The sequence below is a fragment of the Passer montanus genome, unplaced genomic scaffold (assembly GCF_014805655.1).
Source record: "Passer montanus isolate IOZ18808 unplaced genomic scaffold, ASM1480565v1 scaffold80, whole genome shotgun sequence".
Lineage (NCBI taxonomy): Eukaryota > Metazoa > Chordata > Aves > Passeriformes > Passeridae > Passer > Passer montanus.
Genome location: NW_024373257.1, coordinates 447117 through 466816, shown reverse-complemented (window position 1 = coordinate 466816; position 19700 = coordinate 447117). Strand labels below are relative to the sequence as shown.

Genomic DNA, 19700 nt, shown 5'->3' with positions numbered 1-19700 from the left:
TATTAATTAACATGTCTAGCAGTTCATTTTTCTGATTAATTCATCAAAAGATAACAAAATGCCTTAAGAACTACACAGTGGGGTTATTACAAACCATCTGTGGTAGTCTAAACCCTGACTTCCTGTTCATTACTTCCAGCTTGAGTCAAATCTTGAAGTATTTGCTCAAACAATTCCTACTGCTACAATCCCACAATCCCAGCACCACTGTGATATTCATGTATTGTCAAAAATCACATTTAAATTGTTTCTACAGATCATATCAAATGACACAAACACACACAACTGAGTCTTTATGTGTGACAGTAAGATTGCAAATCCTGAGATATTTTAAAGCTCCAGCTCAGAATGCTGAGATTACATGGTCACAGCTGAATTAAAAGCTCTTGCCCTCAACTGTTGAGAATACCTGAAAATTATGAGAAAAACCTGAAAGTTCAGAAAGCAACAATACAGGCAATTTCTGGAAAAACCAAACAGTTCATAATTTTAGCCTTTAGAACTGGCAACACTTAGCAATTTTTAAAAACTCAAAACAAAACCAGAAAACCTGCCTGTCCCTTTCCTCCAGTTCAAGAACCTCCCTTCCATACTGTGTGTTTATGTTTCCTACCAACACTAAGCCTTGGTTCCTGTTTTAAGTACATTCACAAACTCCAGTTTAAATGCTACTGTAGAACCAAGCTGGACAGGGAACAGGTTTAGTAACATGTAAATTAATGCTATTACTTAGGGATATCTGAAAGTAGAATTGAAAGTTAGAAAAGAAAACAACATTTTCTATGGGTAAAATTTACTAATATAAACAAAATAAGGGAAAGTTTTAAAACCAAACAAACAGAAATGTGGTCTACAATGGCACAAAAATAAACATACAATAACATGCTCATTAGTGTTTAAAACAATAAGCATCAATGACACTGACAATTCAAGAGGGCAGTGCTTCCATATGGAGGCTTTGGTAAACATATTTTAGTAATACATAACCAATTGAGTAAGAGGCAGCACATTTAAATAATGTCAAATTGAATTAAACAGAGTATCTAAGAGCAGATCTCACTGCTCTTAGACTAACTGCTAATGAAGTTAGTCAGGACAAGAGAGTAAACAAGAGAGTAAAAAGCTACTTTATAAAAGCCTGGTAACATCTTAAACTAGAAATTTATTCCCTTTAACCTGTTTACATGGAAGGCCATCATTACATGGTTACAAATTGAATGCAATGTCCTTTGGTGGCAAACCTGCCAAATGAAACATCCTGGTGATAAACACAAAGTAGATCTAATTGAATTGATGCAGAAAAAAATGCCATTCTAGGATTTTAACAACTGTAATTTTAATAAAATACTTTAGGGACATAAAGTGTGAGCTAATTTATTCTTGCATCTACCCAATGAAAGAAGATGTGCAATAGGAGTGAAAGGAATAAACAAAATCACCAAAGTAAAATCTCAATATATCAAAACTTCTTGATTAGAAATACAGATTCATGCATCTCTGAGTTATCAAAGAGTCACCATATTTAATTTGGTATTTCAACACTTGCTTACCATATTCTAGAAACAGATCAACAAAATGTGGGGTACAATCCCCATGATCTTAAGTATTTCTAAATTAACAATTGTTCTTCTTCTACAGAACATTACTACTGATTTTTCTCACACAAACAACACCTGTGATGCTTTTGGGTGACTCCCAGCTCAAATTATGTACAAACTACTTGAAAGCAAAATTAGTCAAAAATCCTTGAAAATCCACTTTTAAAATTTTCAATAATTAATCAAGCACTAACCTTCATGCATTTCAGTGTAAGTGGGTCACAAGCTACAGGACTCCTAAAGTATAACCAAAGCTCAAAAGTGATTATGCATGAGCTGCTCTTCAATTATCACAAGTAATTTTATAAAAAATCAGGTCACAATTTTTATTTCTGAAATAATTATAAGACACTATATCTGAGTCAAATGTGAAGGGCCTCCACATTTGCATGAAATGTAGTAGTTATGTGAACAAGATGAGGTACAATTGCAAAGCATATTTACTTATCAGTTTTCTTTTCCCAGTAATGAGCATGTCTGCTTCGTTCAGCATGTTCTACCACCAAGTGATGAGATGCATAAAAATTTGAGACTTCCAGACAGAATTTCCACATGGGTTCCCTGTCATATCTAAGTTCTGAAGAAATTTTATAAAAAGTTTACTTTTCATAATTATAATCTCTCTTGTTAAAACCTTAAGCCATAATTTGTTCAGTAATTGTTTCTGGTGTCTTCTACTAATACAGGTAACTAATAAAATGTATATAGGAAATGACAGGTTAAAAAAAATCCATAAAAAGTAATAGTAAGGAAGAGAACAGAAATAATAAAGCAGAAACTAAGAGAAGAAAGCACTGCCAATACATTCCTTTTCCTTCCTTTAGTCTCTTGACCAGTGCTTGTAAAAAGCACTAGTTTTAATATATTTCAAGAAATTAATATCAAAATATGCAAGCAATCTTGTCAGTGTAACCAATGCTTACAAACACTGCGATGCCATGCTAAATACAAGAAAGGTGGTTTTAGTCAGACTGCTTAATCATCAAGCTTACCGCTCCAGGCTTGCTCTGTCTGGCCAGGAAATATTGAAAGGTATTCTACAGTACATTGGGGCAGAGGACAGAACAAAAGAATTAAAAAATGTAAAGGAAAAATCTAGATAAATAGCTGAAATTTTCTATATTGGCAATGTATCTTCTTCAAGGAGAATGCTTGTAAATAAAAACAAGGCTTCATGAAAGCTGGACACAAAGTAAAGAAATATTTGCAAAAAAATCTACTAAAAGATGCATTTCATATGCTACCTATGGCATATGTGTAAGCATTACTTGATTTCACAGACAGGGATACCTTACACCAGACCACATTGCTTAAAGCTCCATCCAGCCTGGCCTTGAGCATTGCCAGGGATGGAGCAGCCACAGCTTCCCTGGGCAACCTGTGCCAGCCCCTCACCACCCTCCCTGTCAGCCTGGCCTTGAGCATTGCCAAGGATGGAGCAGCCACAGCTTCCCTGGGCAACCTGTGCCAGCGCCTCACCACCCTCCCTGGGAAGAACTTCTTCCTAATATCTAATCTAAATCTACCCTCTTTCAGTTTAAATCTTCATATTCATTCAGTTTAATTCCTCATAAAGCAAAAGCTACCAAACATTATTTAAACATTTTTTGCCTCTAATGATTAAATAAAAGTACTAATAGTATTTTAGAAAAACATTTTCCAATACAGAATAAAGGAATGATCTGAGGTACCAGACTATTAAAAATTACTCTTCATTTGGCATATATTTTAAGTCCTGTTATGAAACAAATGCTAGGTTTCTGAGATTCCTGAATACCAGTGTCTTGGTATTCAACATACACCTTCAAAAGCTGGAATTTAAAGAACTACAACAAGTGTTTCATTTAAAGCCCTGACAGATGAGTGCTGTTATTCTTGTATTTAGTTAAGATAATTATTTGGAATGATCACTTCCAAATTTGAAAGTGTTCTGCAGTCTACTTGCACATTCTCATTCCTTGCTGTACCTGAAGACACAAAAACCAAACAAGGGTCGATTCTGAGTTTGAAAAGCAGCTTTACACAAGGACTTGAAAAAAATCAAGATCTTTAAAAGAGGCAAACTCAATTTGCCAAGATGCAGCAGTGAAAAAAACCAAAACAGAACAAAACCAACCAACCAAAAGAACCTATCCAGAATCTCACTGTCATTCATCTATTTCATCAGAGTCAGGACGGGGAGGAACTCAAATAAAAGTGAAATCATTGTTCACTTTCAGACTGAACACAAAATTGACACACTATAACAAGTGAAATTAAGTGACAAATTCTAGATAAGCATTGAAGGCAACAGGGACCCACACTGGCCTTCCAGTACTAAGGAGCACAGTAGGCACCCTGGGTCACGATAAAATTGTGAGGAGGGTAGAGGTAGAAAATTAAAAAACCAAATATGGGAGACAACTTTTTCCTAATAGCCCAGTTTTCACTTACAAACAGCCACATGAAATAGGAAGTCACTTCTCCCAGCTAATGCACGGTGAGATACAAATGACGCACCTGTCCACTGGAGTAGATGTATTTTCAATAAAACTGATAACTTTCTCTTTCACATTCACAGATTTTGTCTTCAAAGCAACAGTCATTTTATTCACTAGGGATTTCACTCCTTTTCCATCACCTGAACCGTTAGGAGCATCACCCTGTAAAAGTAACTCCTCTCAGGATTAATCATATAAAAGTATGTTATTTCATCTCAATGAATTCATTAAAAAGGAAACAGACAAAACAGCAATTTACTTTCTGGTACTCAGTAGAACCTCAATTACACAACTGAGTATTTCTTTAGAATTCTATCAAATAACAGCAATGATATGTGACTGAGGAAAATATCATCCCTACAAAACAGCAATTTACTTTCTGGTACTCAGTAGAACTTCAATTACACAACTGAGTTTTTTCTAGAATTCTATCAAATAACAGCAATGATACGTGACTGAGGAAAATATCATCCCATAAGGCAAGCTTGACAAACTGTATTACTGAGCATTCTACTATGGACATTTGGACAAAGGAATCTTATTAGTGATACATTGCATCTAAATTAAAAGCTAAATTCTACACATAATATATCAGCTGTAGAAAAGATACAATTTTGAGCTTTGCCACAAAATTGTATGCCACTTTATTGTAACTTGTTCCCAGAGTGAGTAAGAGCCAGGGAAAGAGTTATCTATTACATGTATCCTGCTGGAGAATGCCTACAGCAAGTTCTTACCTACAAACTCTTCCCCTCAAGAGGATAAAAATGTTTAGGTCACCTATGACTAGACTGTGATCATAGTTTGAAATTAAACACACAAGTGAAAACAGTCATGACTTGCAATAATGCATTTTACAGAATAGAGGAATGAGGAATGTGAATGAGGAATGTGAAGAAAAAACACATGACACCTAGGGCTCCCATCCCACTGTAACACTTGCACTAAAATTTCACTTACATCAACAGAGCTTATGCTATTTCTTGAGCCTGAGGTACTAGCAATCCAGTGGCCATATCCATTTTCTGGTCCTTCCACATTGATATCTGCTAAGTGCTGTTGGAGGGCTGTTAAAAGGCCATTAAAAATATTCAGAATTACACTGGACTTAGTCTGTTGATGAAAATATTGTATATACCCAAGACTAATCAGTGACAATTTTTTCCCCACAATTCAATAAAATAGATAAATTCAGTGGTCACTATAATAATCCTTGGCTTTTCTTTCAGTAGTACAAAGGCATTAAGAAAATCTAATGCCTATTTATCAACCTAATAAACTAATTACTTTAGTAAACATTTAGAATACAGCAGCAATTAAAAATAAATCACTGCTTCGATCTTTAAGAGTTCTTATAACACCACACATATTGATTAATAATGCCTCTGTTGTATTGTTAATAATGTCATATTGTAGCACAGATCTCTCCACTGTTGTAGAGCCTGATTATTTCCAGCAACATCAACTAATCAATTATGAACTTCTGATTTAAGAAATCATAACAGCCGTTAATAGTAATTATGAAGTTGCATCTTCATATGAATCTGCAATTTACAGTGGCTAAAACATCAAGATTGACAAGCTGGAAGAAGGAATTTCTCCAATTTCTGCATTAATTTTTCACCACTCAGAAATTTGGGAAAGCCCTAAGAGTTAACCACAAATGTGTAAGTGCACAGTGTTTACTTACACAAAACAAAAGTCTGACAAATGAGACCTAGTTGCTATTCATTCAGATGGTTTTTAGCAAAAGCCTCAAAAATACCAACAGTGTTAAGAAATTTTTCAAGGAAAATTTCATTATTAATAAGCTTACCCATAAAGCCTCCTTTGGCAATGCTTACGTACTCCTTGTTTTTCTGCAACAGAAAAGTTAATTCTGATCAGAGCAAAAGCCTGTGGAATGGGTTTGTTTGTTTACTACAACCTGTAAACTTGAGTAATGTAAAAACCAGTTCAGATTTTAAGGAGAACATATTTTGCCATTCACCATCAATGACACATGCAAACACCCTTTACTCCAGCTGTTAAATCAATGGCAATTTAATCGTACCTGTAAGAAATGTGCTAACACCATGTTCATGTACATATCTTCTTCTTCCCTGCCACTTCCCATGAAGCAGAGATGTTCCCCACCAGCTATGGAGCCAGACTCAATAGATTGTTTTTGTGCTTCTAACAGGGATTTTACAGACTGTGCAAATTCTGATGGGTTTTGAAGCATCTGTGAAATAAACAAAAAAAAATACTGACACCAAGATACTGTAAGATGAGTTGTGAAAGGAGACAAACTTTGAGAATGCTTACAATTCCCTGAGCACAAGCAAGGCAACCTCAGCACTGTGAAGTCACACACACAGAACCTGAGCAAGACCTCACATTACATAAAGAACACTGCGACTGGTCCTTTACTTCCTCACCCCACTTGCTCTCCCCAGGAAAGAAACACAGCTAACATATGTTAGTTTATTTCTGAAGGTATCAAGTAACAGTGGAAAAAGTCTTTGCAATTTCCATGTTGCATTGATTTGGTAATACAGCAGTGAGACTGGTTTCCATATTTACACATGCTTGGGCACAACACATCCAAACTTTGGAGATTTGAAATCCTTTAAACTACTTAGAATTTCTAGAGGCTAGTAAAGTCTTCCTCTTGTTGCCTCCCCACTAAGCTTTTTCTCATTCAGTTATCAAGGTTTGGGAAAAGAAACTACAATTGAGAGTACAAGGAGGTATCTGATTCTTTGTACTCTCAAAAAGTTAAGGCTGGGATACACGAAGGGCTGCTATGCATGCAAAAACATGAGTTCCATACGAAAGAGATGGAGAAACATGGACTTTCTCAATACAGCTAGAATTTTAACCTGTGTTTGTGGGGAAGGTACTTATTTAAACTTATAAGAGAATTTTGATCTGTACCTACACGGAGGTGGGGCAGGGAGGGGCCAGAAGGGATTATCATAATTTTGTCTGTACAGTGGATCAAATGATGAAGGACAAAGTCAAAAGTACACAACCTAGCTATCAGTGAGGCAGAATTTTATTTGAGGTTTTCCTAGAGATAAAGGCTACTGCTTTCTTACACAGGTCCTAAATCTCACTACTTCCTCTAACTATAAATGGGATGGATTCCAAAGTGCTTTCTCTCCCCATTGTCTCTCCCTACAATAATTTTTGCATACTTTGCACATACAGGAATGTAAAATGCACTGAAATTCCATTAATGACTTCTCATCACAAAGGTTTTTCTCTATAATGTTTTCCTAGCATTGACTTTTAAAAACAAGGATGAACCTGGTCACATTCATCCACCATGGTTCATTAAATACCATTAATTCCAATATACAATTAAAATACATATAAACTGATCACATCTAATTTAAGACTTGTTTTCATGGCCATCTTTTTCATATACTATCAGCTATTTGTACTACTTAATTTTAAATGCTTATTTCTACTATACTGAATATGACATTCAATTAAGATTAGCAGAACACCCACACAGGACAGAGAAAGTTTTTCCTAAATGATTTTTTGATCCAGGTTAAAAACCACACTATTGAAGAACCATTTAGGTTGGAAAAGACTCTTATCATTGATTCCAGCCATGAACCTCACAATGTCAACTCTCCACTGTTAAACCTCATCCCCAAATGCCATGTTTAAAAGTAATAAATACCTCCAAGGATGGTGAGTCAACCCCTTCTCTGGGCAGCCCATTCCAATGCTTGACAACCCTTTTGGGGAAAAAAATTTTCCTAATATCCAACCTAAACTTCCCCTGGTGCAATAAGAAGCCACTTCCTCTTGTCCTACAGCTCATAACTTGGGAGAAGAAACTGACACTCATCTTGCTACAACCTCCTTCAGATGGTTACAGAAAGCACTAAGGTTGTACTTCAGCCTCCATTTCTCTGCTAGGCAATTATATTTAATATTATATTTATAAATGTGCATATAATACTGAAAAATGCATCATTTTAATTAGAGAGGTAAAGATATTAGATGCAGGATTGAACTTAACTAAGGTATAAAAGTATTTTATGCCATATTTCCAAATAAATCATTCCATACAGGTTCCACAGACTGCTTAAAGTAAAATAGTTGAGGGCTAATCCAGAAGTGATGAATACATTGTTGAAATGGAATTGATTTGGGGAGGAAAAAAGGACAGAGAAAAATATGACTGAATGTTCAATTAGGAATTCATAATCAAATAGAAAGTACAAAATATTTATTGAAATTATTAACTTCTGGGAGATCTCAGTGCCATAATCAATGTACTTTCATATTGTACAGCAAAAATTTTAAAGAAGACACCAAAATCCTTTTCAAGATATATGCCCTGTAAAAGCAGACTGCAATAAGACTGGTTGTGGCAAAAAAAAAAAAAAAAACAAAACAAAAAGAGACAAAGAAAAAAAGTGCTCTTTTAGAAAATTAATTACACCTTTCACTGGAAATTAGGATGCTAAAAAGAGATTTCTCCTCCAAGCAATGTATAGTCTTTAATCTGTATTGGTTTCAATTCCTAACCAAAGAACAGGAAGTCTGGAATCCCAAATTCTAACGTCATTAGGGACTAAACTTCTCAGTAAAATGATGGTTCTACCATCTCCTTTAGAGATGCTAAATTTTAAAATCTTATCATCACACAGCTAGACCCTGAAGTCCACAGATTAAAGCCTAAATTAAGAATACTTCATTTTTCAAGGCAGCCATTTCTCTCCCCTTCCATCTCAGTTAGGATTCAAATAGCAGTAAAGAAACAAAAAGCATACAAACCAAATCTGAGTCTAAATGAAATGCTGTTGATAAATGCCCAGCATTGTATTGCTCTGCAGGACGACAATCCACGACAAAGAATCTCACTCCTTCCTGAAAGAGAAATTTTTAAACTTCAAAATTGCATAATTATTGGCAGAATTCAATTACATTCTAATACTAACTCAAATACTACAGGAACTGCTCAGAGGGGCTAGGAGCTATTAAAAAAAATCTTAATTATTTTGATTAATCTAAACTTTGTCTACAGTTACCAGACCACCAGTAGTATTCCTGTATCAGCTTTCCATTAATACATCAGCTTGGGCATGGGAAAGGATCATCCAAATGCAATTATATAATTTCTACTGAGAGGAAACATAGTGGGTATGAGACAATCCAAGAGTCCACTACTAGTCAGCACAGCACAGAAGGATGGGTTTATGTCCCACCGACTTGGACAGGATATAAACAGATGTTTAACTTTATGTGGAAGAGATAAAAACCCAAACTATGCACGACAAAACTGGTGCTTGGAAACTGCAAAAAGAAGTCAGTTGTCATTAAGAAACACTGTAATCTAACTACATTATGATCCATATATGGGTCTTAAATATTTCTAGTGAAGTCCCTGCATCTACATCTCCAATTAACTTCTACTGAAACAAGTTCAATTAATTTTGCTTTTTTCATTTAAACCTTTCAATGACAAAAGATAGATATTCCTTAACAGCGTTCTTCTCAAAGGTACTGAGTAGTGAGTTTTAAATTTTCCTCTACAGCAGCTACATTTGGGACAGAATTCAAATTAGTGAGATACTACTTTCAGCTCACACTCCTCAAATTCAAATCTGTCTTAAGCTCCCCTATGCTCCTTGCTACAGCACAAATGCATTGAAGACAGCTGATCGTTTACAAGGCAAAAAGCTTGAAGACAAAAAATATTTTTCCTGAAATAGCAAACACTCATTTGTGCTGTGAGCATTTAAAACCAGTGGTTAGTGATTGATTATATCCTTTTTCTATAAAACTGGGGGGGAAGGTTAATTCAGTATACTGACTCCTTGTTGCTGATTTGCTTGCAGAATCTCGGACACAGAGACTGCTAGACAGAGAGCCTGGCTCAAGTCGGTGTCGTCATCTTTGAGGCCCAGCAAGCTGCTGCCAAAAAGACTGTGGTTGTCCTAATAAGGCAAGGAAAAAAAAGATTAAGTGAAGCCATTGTCTTTATGTATGAAAGTTTTATTTTAAACTACATCCGTTGCAAAAGTTCCACACATGCGGATCCTGCCCACATAGTAATGAAACTTCTGATCAACTGAAATTCCTTCTGAAAAATCATGCAAGGTCTGCACTTCCATTACAAACATGCTTGTTCACCACTTTGACCATACCAACGTGATGCAGTGCCTCTGGTATTTGTTTCTCAGTTGTTTGTTTTGTTTTTTCCCCGCAAGAAAACCTCCTATATCTGTCTACACACATCAGAGGAAGTACACACAAGCTGAGGGCAATGGCTATCAAATATTTTTATTTCATTCATTCACTAAGTCAGATATCATGACTAAGGAAGAGCTGCAAAAACAGTGCAGATGATAATAGATTTATCTATAGTAAGAGACTTTTTCCTCTTTGCTATTGCAAAACACAAAATGCAAAGCACTGCTGTGCAGTGTACTATCATGCAATTGTGTCAGTATGAAGTTTAGCCTCATCAGTTCTTTCCAGAGCCTCTTTTGGAAAATGAGGTTATCAGTCATGAAGTGAGAATATTGCAAGGAAGTTTCTCTCATGTATCAGTTAACCTTATCTTTCAAAGAGCCTAACAATAAATACTGCCAGAGTAACAACATGAAAAATGTTGGAAAAAATGAAATATTCGAAGTTATTGTCAGCAAGAGCTTAAACACTTGTCAAAATGAAACAGTTAACCTTATCTTTCAAAGAGCCTAACAATAAATACTGCCAGAGTAACAACATGAAAAAAAGTTGGAAAAAAGAGTATTGCAATGAAATATTCAAAGTTACTGACAGCTTAAAGAGCTTAAACACTTGTCAGAATGAAGAGAATTTCAAAATTACTGTTATTACCTTCCTGAAAGAAGCCGGAGTTTTGCTACAGTAATATTGTGCCAAAGAGAAGAGATCTTCTATATCCTCTAAATCAAGATTGGCTGGTGATGTTTCTAAGAATTCTGAGACAAACAAACAACATAAATGCAACACTATTTCAGACACAGAAATCAAACAACACAGACCACAAAAGAACTTATTTTAAATAAGGCGTAACAATCTATTGTATTGACTAAACATGAATATTGATCCACTCTCCAGATGAAAAGTGAAGATACAGGAAATATTCCTTATCCATGGAAAACTTTTACTTTTTGCTAGATGTTCAAACCTTCTATGCAAATTATTTTTCACCACATTCTTACTCCTGGTATAGTTTTAGCTTTCAATTCTAAGTCAGCTACTTTTCTAAAGAGCTCTGACCAAGAGAATCCTTTAAAATGAGTACTTAATCAGTAGCACTGGTCTCTGTCCAGGATAACCCAAGGGTGTAGTTTGGCAGTTTATGGCAAAGACAAAATTCCAAGCACTCTCATTTTGAACTACTAGAGATTATTAATTATGTTGTATTATGTGTGTAAAAAAATACAAAGGCAAGAGTTATTTAAATTTTCCACTGAAATTTAAAGCATTTTCTATAAAAACATTTAATTAGGCTCAAATTAAGTGTGCATTATGACAATCCAGCAAATGCAACAAGTGCAGTAGATTGAAAGAAGGATTTGAAAGCTGTTGCTTTGGGCTTAGAAAGACCAGTTTCTGGTGATTGTTTCCAGTACTTCAAACTGAAGAATAGAACTAGGTGTGGGAGCACTAAAAGGAATAAGGTAAGAAGGTCAAGGACAGGGCAGCAAAAGTAAGAAAAAATTAGTGTGTGAAGGGATTAAAAAATGAGAAAAATCACATGGAAATTAACAATCTAGCTCTTTAGCAACAAAAAATAGCAATAAATGGGGATTACAGTATATAGTAAATATTTCACTAACAGCTATGTAAGAGAAGTACTTACTTATCATTTCTTCTTTATCTGATTCTTGTGCTAAGATAACGTCTCTGAAAACAGTAAAGTCACAGGCACAGATTAAGTCAGTAAAACCAAAATGAAACAAACCTGGATTAAAACAGTGTCAGCAAAGAATGCCCCAAAGAATTAACTATACACTTACTTTGCATTGACAAGGATGATCAACATTAAGAAGTAAATAAAGAATGGATCTGCTTGTTGTAGATATCCATCCCATATTGCCTGAGTGACTTCAGCTGAACAGTAGTATGAGAAGAGGCTTCCAAGCTAAAAATTTGGAAAATAATGTGAGAAAAAGCAATTACCAGGAACAATCTTATCAGGAATAAATTTTTAAGAGAGATACAAAGTATCTAAAAGAAAATAAACCCAACAAAATTACGATAAAGCCTACATCTGCACAATGTACTGAAGGATGGTTTTAACCTCGAAACCAACTTTTATGGAAACAGTGGACAACACTACAGATTATCTTTGAATAAATATGATTATTGTGAAGGCAAATTTGGCTGTACACTGCCAACCTTGCAAATTCAACCACAGATAACACAATCAAGCTGGAGTACTGTTTAGCTCACAGCCACTGCTAAATACCAATTATACCAACAAGACAATCATAAGAGAATATATTTACTCAAATAGCATAGCAATTAGGGCTTTGAAAGGATCCTGCAAACATAATTATTTTTATTTTCCACAGCAGAATTTGGCTAATTGAAAATGGTTGCACATTATTTTGACAACATCACTTATTTAGCATTACATTATGACTGAGTAATTAAACATTTGCAAGCATCAGAAAATTTTCATTACCATTTAAGAAACTCTTTGCCTGTTCCCATGCTCCTACTTGAAAATACATCTCCTCTGATACACAAAGTCAAAGCAGATAAAAGGTAGGAACTTCTTGCTATACATGCCAGATTTACAATCACACCTAACTCACACGCATACCACCTGACTTCACTGGGGTCTTACTGTACTTGCTGATGCACACAAATTCCACATACATTCACAAATGTATCAACACAGCTATAGCTTTCAAAAGCTTGGTATCTCTTTTAAAACACTATCATGGAATATTTCAACACTTCCTAGTATAGTTTTATAGCAAAAGATAGACCTATTCAATTCTGGCTCAAACGCAACTGAAGGCAAAACATCCATGAACAAGATGACAGTGGCAGGTCTTGGTATGTTGCTTATATACTTCTTAGTACACTTATACAGACAGATTTTTCACAGATGAAACAGAGAATTGAAGGCAAAACGTCCATGAACAAGATGACAGTGGCAGGTCTTAGTATGTTGCTTATATACTTCTAAGTATTAGTGATACACTTACACAGATTTTTCACAGATGAAACAGAGAAATTTACTGTAATCTCATTATATAAAATGAAACTTATGATTTTTTCCTAAAATTGTACACCAGGGAGCATGGTGGTGAGAACGGGCAGCTACACCAGCTTACTTCACTACCACCTTTCAGAGAGGAGATTCTTTTTCTAATTAGGTTTCAAAATCTGAAGAAACAACTTCAAAGAATTTTGTATGTACTAAGGAAAATTCTGTTAAAAAATGGAAATTGAGTGACAAAAATGGACCTGATTTCTCTTTTGAAGGCTCATGAGACTGGCAAAAGGCAGATTTTGAGAATGTGAAAATTTTTCCTAGACACATTTTTATACTAAAATTGGCAGCAGACTTTAAAAATAACAAACAAAAAAACCCCCAAAGACAGATCTCACAGTTTAATAATACATTAATTTTCACTTCTTTAACTGAAAATTCACAAGGTTGAAAAAAATTTTACATAGCCAACGAGTATGAAAGAAGAACCTAGAAAAGTTCATGGGTCAAAGCCTTCTCTATTAAATCACAGACTTTGCCTGTGCAAGCACAGTATCATGATTTTGTATTGCATATACCAAGCAGCCTTGATACAAAAATGTTGTTGTAGTCCTGGCACACAAAATTTATAAAATATTATGAGGTGAATTTTACATAGCCAACGAGTATGAAAGAAGAACCTAGAAAAGTTCATGGGTCAAAGCCTTCTCTATTAAATCACAGACTTTGCCTGTGCAAGCACAGTATCATGATTTTGTATTGCATATACCAAGCCTTGATACAAAAATTTTGATGTAGTCCTGGCACACAAAATTTATAAAACATTATGAGGTCAGAATCTTTGTAACTACCCATGATCTGAGGCAGTTTTGAAGAGGAAATGACTAATGCTTCAAAAGTTCTAAAATGTATGTGCCTAAATTCTAGAAGACACACATATACACCTTAGCAGGGAGGTTTCTAAAATAATTCATTCTTCAGCTTTAAAAGACCTGTTAGACTTATGTTACCCATATCTACAACATACAGCTGCCCACAATCAAAACTAACTTTTTGTTTTTTGAGTATGCCAGCTGCTCTCATTTTTCCTTACTCCAAGAAGTTCCTAGTATCAGTGACTGAATAAGAATTCACCCAGTACAATAAAAATGTGACATTAACAAGACCTCATATCTCATGCTAAACACTAAAAAAAGCCCACACTATATTAAAATATGCAATTTATTTTAATATATATGCAATTCTAATTGCTTGTACTACTCTTCCATAAACTCACAACATGTACTTAAATTTTAACAGAAATTTATTTTTTATTATGTTTCCCTACTTTCACTTTATTACCCAGTTGAGTGCATATGAATCCGGAGTCATCTTCTTGGTATCAAGAAAGGAGCAGAGTTCAGGCTCATGGTACTGAAGCAACAGTCTAAATAGATGAAAGGGTCTTCCCTTCATAAAACAATCCCTAAAAAGTAGCAATGAAAACAATAAACTCCCCCATAATATTGCAGTTTTCAGAATTACATCAGCAATTCTTTAGTATCTGTGATCATATAATTTCCTGTACATGGCTCTTTTGATTCACAGGGACTGATCACGAAGTAAACTTGCCTCAAGAGTCAAAAAACCAACAAATCAAATCAAATCAACAAAAACCCCAAAAACACTGAAACCTCCACTAAATTATCAAGGCAGCAGAATGAAATACTGCCTGACAGATTACGTAATACAGGAGTATTTAAAACAGATTTAAATCTCAAAACAAGTCTATCATGGTACCCATGGAGCAGAGATTCACTGATCTACTGTAAATTGTGTATGTCTTTCATCCTCCCACTGAGGAGAAAAACCAGGAAACAGCCTGCATCTCATTGAAACACCACCTAGATTCCTATAGAGGAGCTCAAACACCAGATACTCTGCAAGCCTTCTACAGCTGACAGCACAGGGGTGATGTGGCCATATTTCCACCATCCCCAAACAGCTCACAGAGCCCAAGAGTGTTTCAGAGCAGAAAGGGACACAAGCTGAGTCAAGTGACAGGACTGATAAATGCTTGCTTCCTGCCACTACAGCAAACATGCATTTTTCATATTTTGGGCACATATCCACAGCCAGGCTGAATCTTCTCTCCAGGCAATCAGACTAAGACCTTTAATCACAGACTATCCAGCCTTGCTGAAGTGTCATGGTGCTCCAACATACATAAAAACTCACTTTAAGGAGAGCATCTATCTAACAGCATGAAAAGCTCAAATTTAGTATTTGTCATTAAAAAGACCTAGCAACTTAAAAAAAAATTAGTCCCAACACAAAAGAACATAAGGAAAATATTAATGACTTCTAAAAAGATTTTGAGACTTCATTAGTGCCTATGAATTACTGTTTCTGAAGGAATAGAAGTATTTTAGATGTAAAAATGCTAGGAAAAGGAACAAAAAACCACTTTCACATAACCTATGCGAATTAGTTCATAAAAAATGGTTTTGATATTGCATGAAAGGATAGCTCTTTAAAAGGCATATTGAATCTAGATCAGTCACATCAGTCAGCTAACTCTTTGTATCTTAAACCAATCCAACCATATCCTGGATTTCAAACCAAGAGGTACTGAAATTTATCATCATATGAAAGAATCTGACAACATGGCTAGGAACAATGCTACTCTAACCAAAAACAACACGCGTATCTTTCAGAGAATACTTCTACTGCCAATAAAAATAGTACATATGGAAAAGAAAGAGTTTTACCTTGGAATGAATTTATTCATGATAGCATAGAAGCAGTTGTACAAATCACTGCGGGGCAAATGAAGGTGCACCAGAGGTCTGAGCAGATGTATCCAGCCAAGGCAAGAACTGTATTTAACATTGCGTGATTTACAGTAAAAAGTAATAACAGACTCAATATCCAAAGTTAATACTGACTTCTCTTCTTCTGGCACCGACAACTGGTCTGAAACAGGCACAGTAATACAAACTGTGTTAAAGGATTTTCAAAGAAATTGGATGAGATTATTTCATAGCACAATTGCACCAATAAGGTCCAACTGGAGAAAAAACCCAACAAAACCAGACAGACAAAAAGCTGGCTATTTGGATTAAATTCTTACAGAAAGGCATTAAAAAGGTATGAGAATACAAGTAACTTTATAAACCCAGTAGGATAAGACATTTAAATAACATAACAACAGGATGAAAGAAGTTTGGGGTTTCCAGGATCTATTAAAAAAAAAAAAAGAGGTAGATTCTTTCAATGCACAGAATGCTCCTCTTCTACTCCTATTTGATGTGCTCAGCACACAACTTAGCTCAGCTCTACAACAATTCTTTTGAATTTCAACACAGATCAACCCACAATGCATACTTTCAATTCCTCAAAAGTTGACTGACATGTAATTTTTCTAAATCAGAAGTTTGAGATCAGCTAGGCTTACAGACTTAGATTTTAGCATTAACTTATAAATCACATTTTTTATGCCCAAGATGGAGGAAAGAGACCTGTACACACTACATTAACATAGTGGCATTAAATTTCTAGGAAACATCTTTCCCTCTCAGTTACAAGAAGACCATAGTCTCATGACTGTTAGTGAATTTTTTTATTACAAAAGTCTAATACTTTCCCATCAAGAATATTGACAACCCAGTCAATGTTTGGCATTCCTTTTCTCTATCTCTCAGAAAAATAAAACAGTACATAAAACTCACATGCTAACTGAGGATATACTTCAATTTTGGAGACTACTTGCTTTGCTAAAACATTGAAATAGAGACATTTAATCCAATGAAAAACTGAAATCTCCATATAACCTTCTTTCTGAAGTCTCCATATAACCTTCTTTCTCCATGTAACCTTTCTTTCATACAACCTTCTTTCTTTCATATAACCTTCTTTCTGAACTTTACATTTGGTCCCCTTATCAGTTTAAATCCTTACATATCACAAAATATTTGCCAATAAATACAAAAAGAGAACTATCAGACACTGAAGTGCTTAATTTTGTATGTCATGAATATAATCTGAACATTTTGCATTTTCCTGAAGAGAGACTATGATTAAAAAAGATAGTGGAAATTCCACCCCCATCTCTTTCCTTTACAGGACAGAGAGAAGGAAAATAACTCCTACCAGGCTAGAAAGTGTAGAACTGCATTTCAGAAATGGTAAGTATGTATGCATGCACCAACTCCATCCTCTGCCCTAACTTTCATTTGCACAAGAATAAATAAAATGATAGGTAATGAAATAGAAGATTCTCTTATTGAAGTTGTGAGATGTATCCTGATTTATGAGTCAGCATTGATTCCATCAAGTGATCACTGATACCAATGCTGCTGCATCACATCAGGGGTTTCACCAGTTCTGTGATGAGCTGCCAAGCAGATCCTGTGACAGCTCTTTGCAAACATACCAGATTATTATTTCCTTTGTCCTGGCAGCACCTTGCTTGCACAAACACAGCCTTTCATTTTTTTGCTGAAAATGCTATTAAAAAGTATCTTTCTTTAAAACAGTTTTTGAAGCCCAAAATGTTTAATATATTTCTTCTCTCAAATGCTATATGCATTTTTGTGCTACAACAGGTTTTCAGATTAAGAACCAGACCTTCCACAATTAAAAACCTGAAGGACACTAAATAAAGAATGTCTTCTTTAAAAGATGGAGCTTGGAAAATGATTACCATCTCTTCATCTCACAAAGCTTTCAGACTATGCAAACTATCATATATACAAGCTAATACTTTGAACTCCCATGATGTCACCCTCCCAGAGTCTGTGTACAGGTAAGATACTATTGTTTTCTTACAGTTTCTTACTGATTTTTGTCTTCTCTTTCATCTTCCTCCAAAATGTAAACATCGTTCGGATAATTTAATTGAAATAAAGTCTTAAGACAACTGAGAATACAGAAGTTTTCAAACTGATGATCTAAATGCAACAGAACTTACCAATTAGCTCTTGGCAATCCTTATGAATTATACTCTGCTCAGGTAGGTCTAAGGAGCCATCCCAGGATGCTAGGCTGTCCCCCTTTCCTACTACATTAAGTGCAATCTGAAAATAAAAATAGAAAGCCCTCTAAACATTTTAGTGTATTTTTGCAGTTGTTCAATTACTGAACTCGGTAATTAAAAAAAAAAAAGAAAAAAAATAAGAGAACTATTCTTAAACTGAATCACCAGATGGATGTTAAAATTCCAGTACTACATCTCTTCTGTAGAGATCCCTGGCAATTAAATCTTTTACCTCAAATGAAACGCAACTTCAGGTATTTCCTGCTTCTTGATTTAAGCTCATATTTACCTTCCAGACTTTGGCCCTTAGATCAGCAGGCAACTGCCTTCCTTGAATGATGTTTCTCACAGTTTCAAGATCACAACCTCCTTCTTCTAGAGCGTCTGCAAGATCTTTTATCCTAAAAAATGAAATGTAATTAAAAAAATCAATTATACTATTTTTCAATGTTTATGTAGACTGAAGGCTACTGTCAGGCAAATCCCACACATATGCAAAGCTATAAAACAACTTGGAAATTACTAAAAAGAAATACTTGCAAAATGTTACTTATTTCTCTACTTTAAAGCTGCTCATTCAACTTGTAATTCCATTCAACTTCCATACAAAAAAAAAAGTTTGCTATTTTGTTTTCATTATGTGACAAGGTTGCAAAATGTATCATAAAAATGCAAATTCAGTTGCAGTTTACAACTTCCAGCAACTTTCAATTTCAGCAAGTTTTCACACACACACAAAGCAAATATTACACCTAAATTAGATGGTGGAGTTATTTTAAATAAAATATTAGCTGGCCTAGAAAACAGAACACTTTCTTAAAAGGTTTAGAACAGTCAGCTTTTAACCTCACCTTCCCTGAAACGGGAAAAGACCTTTTAGTGAAACTCTATTTAACTATACAGTTGTAGTATTTCAAGTATGGACATATGCACAAATCTGAATGAACATATACAAAAATGTTAATAATATAGAGAGTAGCAAAATACACAAACTGACAAGACAAACACTAATGATGATTGCTGTAGTAAGACAACAAAAGTTCAGAAGAATTACAGATAAGAAGAAATTCAGCATTCAGGAATGATTACTTTACAATCTCTCTGATAGTTTCTGCAGACTGGTTCAATGTTTCCATGCTGTCAGTAATGGGAGAACCACATCTGATGATTTCAGGATTTCAATATCATGTAGCAGGGCAGTGGCAAAACAGGTTCACTGGAAAAATAGCAATGGCAGTGACACATAGGTCCCGTAGGCAAAACTTCTCCCTTGCTATATCCTCAATTCTTCTCTACTTGCTCTGACATCTGCCTTCAGAAAGGCTTTCTTCAGTTACCCCATGAGTTAAACACATCCAGGGGGTTTATAGCCAGAGCAAAACAAAGAACAG

The 19700-nt window shown here is 35.1% G+C and overlaps 1 protein-coding gene across 5 annotated transcripts in view; it reads right to left on the bottom strand.

Moving 5' to 3' along the window:
* TBC1D23 (TBC1 domain family member 23) overlaps positions 1-19700 on the bottom strand; it is a 32535-nt gene that overhangs the window by 7101 nt on the left and 5734 nt on the right. For 2 of the 5 annotated variants that reach the window (XM_039732823.1, XM_039732822.1), the window contains 15 exons: positions 19399-19525; positions 18599-18710; positions 18244-18349; positions 16043-16247; positions 14634-14757; positions 12082-12206; positions 11925-11968; positions 10934-11037; positions 9904-10026; positions 8864-8956; positions 6132-6302; positions 5895-5937; positions 5039-5145; positions 4098-4240; positions 2591-2635 (listed from right to left, as the gene is read on the bottom strand). In XM_039732823.1, the coding sequence (XP_039588757.1) occupies positions 2591-2635; positions 4098-4240; positions 5039-5145; positions 5895-5937; positions 6132-6302; positions 8864-8956; positions 9904-10026; positions 10934-11037; positions 11925-11968; positions 12082-12206; positions 14634-14757; positions 16043-16247; positions 18244-18349; positions 18599-18710; positions 19399-19445 (1592 nt within the window). In that variant the 5' untranslated portion in view covers positions 19446-19525. Of the gene's footprint in view, positions 1-2590; positions 2636-4097; positions 4241-5038; positions 5146-5894; positions 5938-6131; positions 6303-8863; positions 8957-9903; positions 10027-10933; positions 11038-11924; positions 11969-12081; positions 12207-14633; positions 14758-16042; positions 16248-18243; positions 18350-18598; positions 18711-19398; positions 19526-19700 lie in introns of those variants that run through there. The other 3 variants (XM_039732821.1, XM_039732824.1, XM_039732825.1) reach the window with 3 other exon arrangements.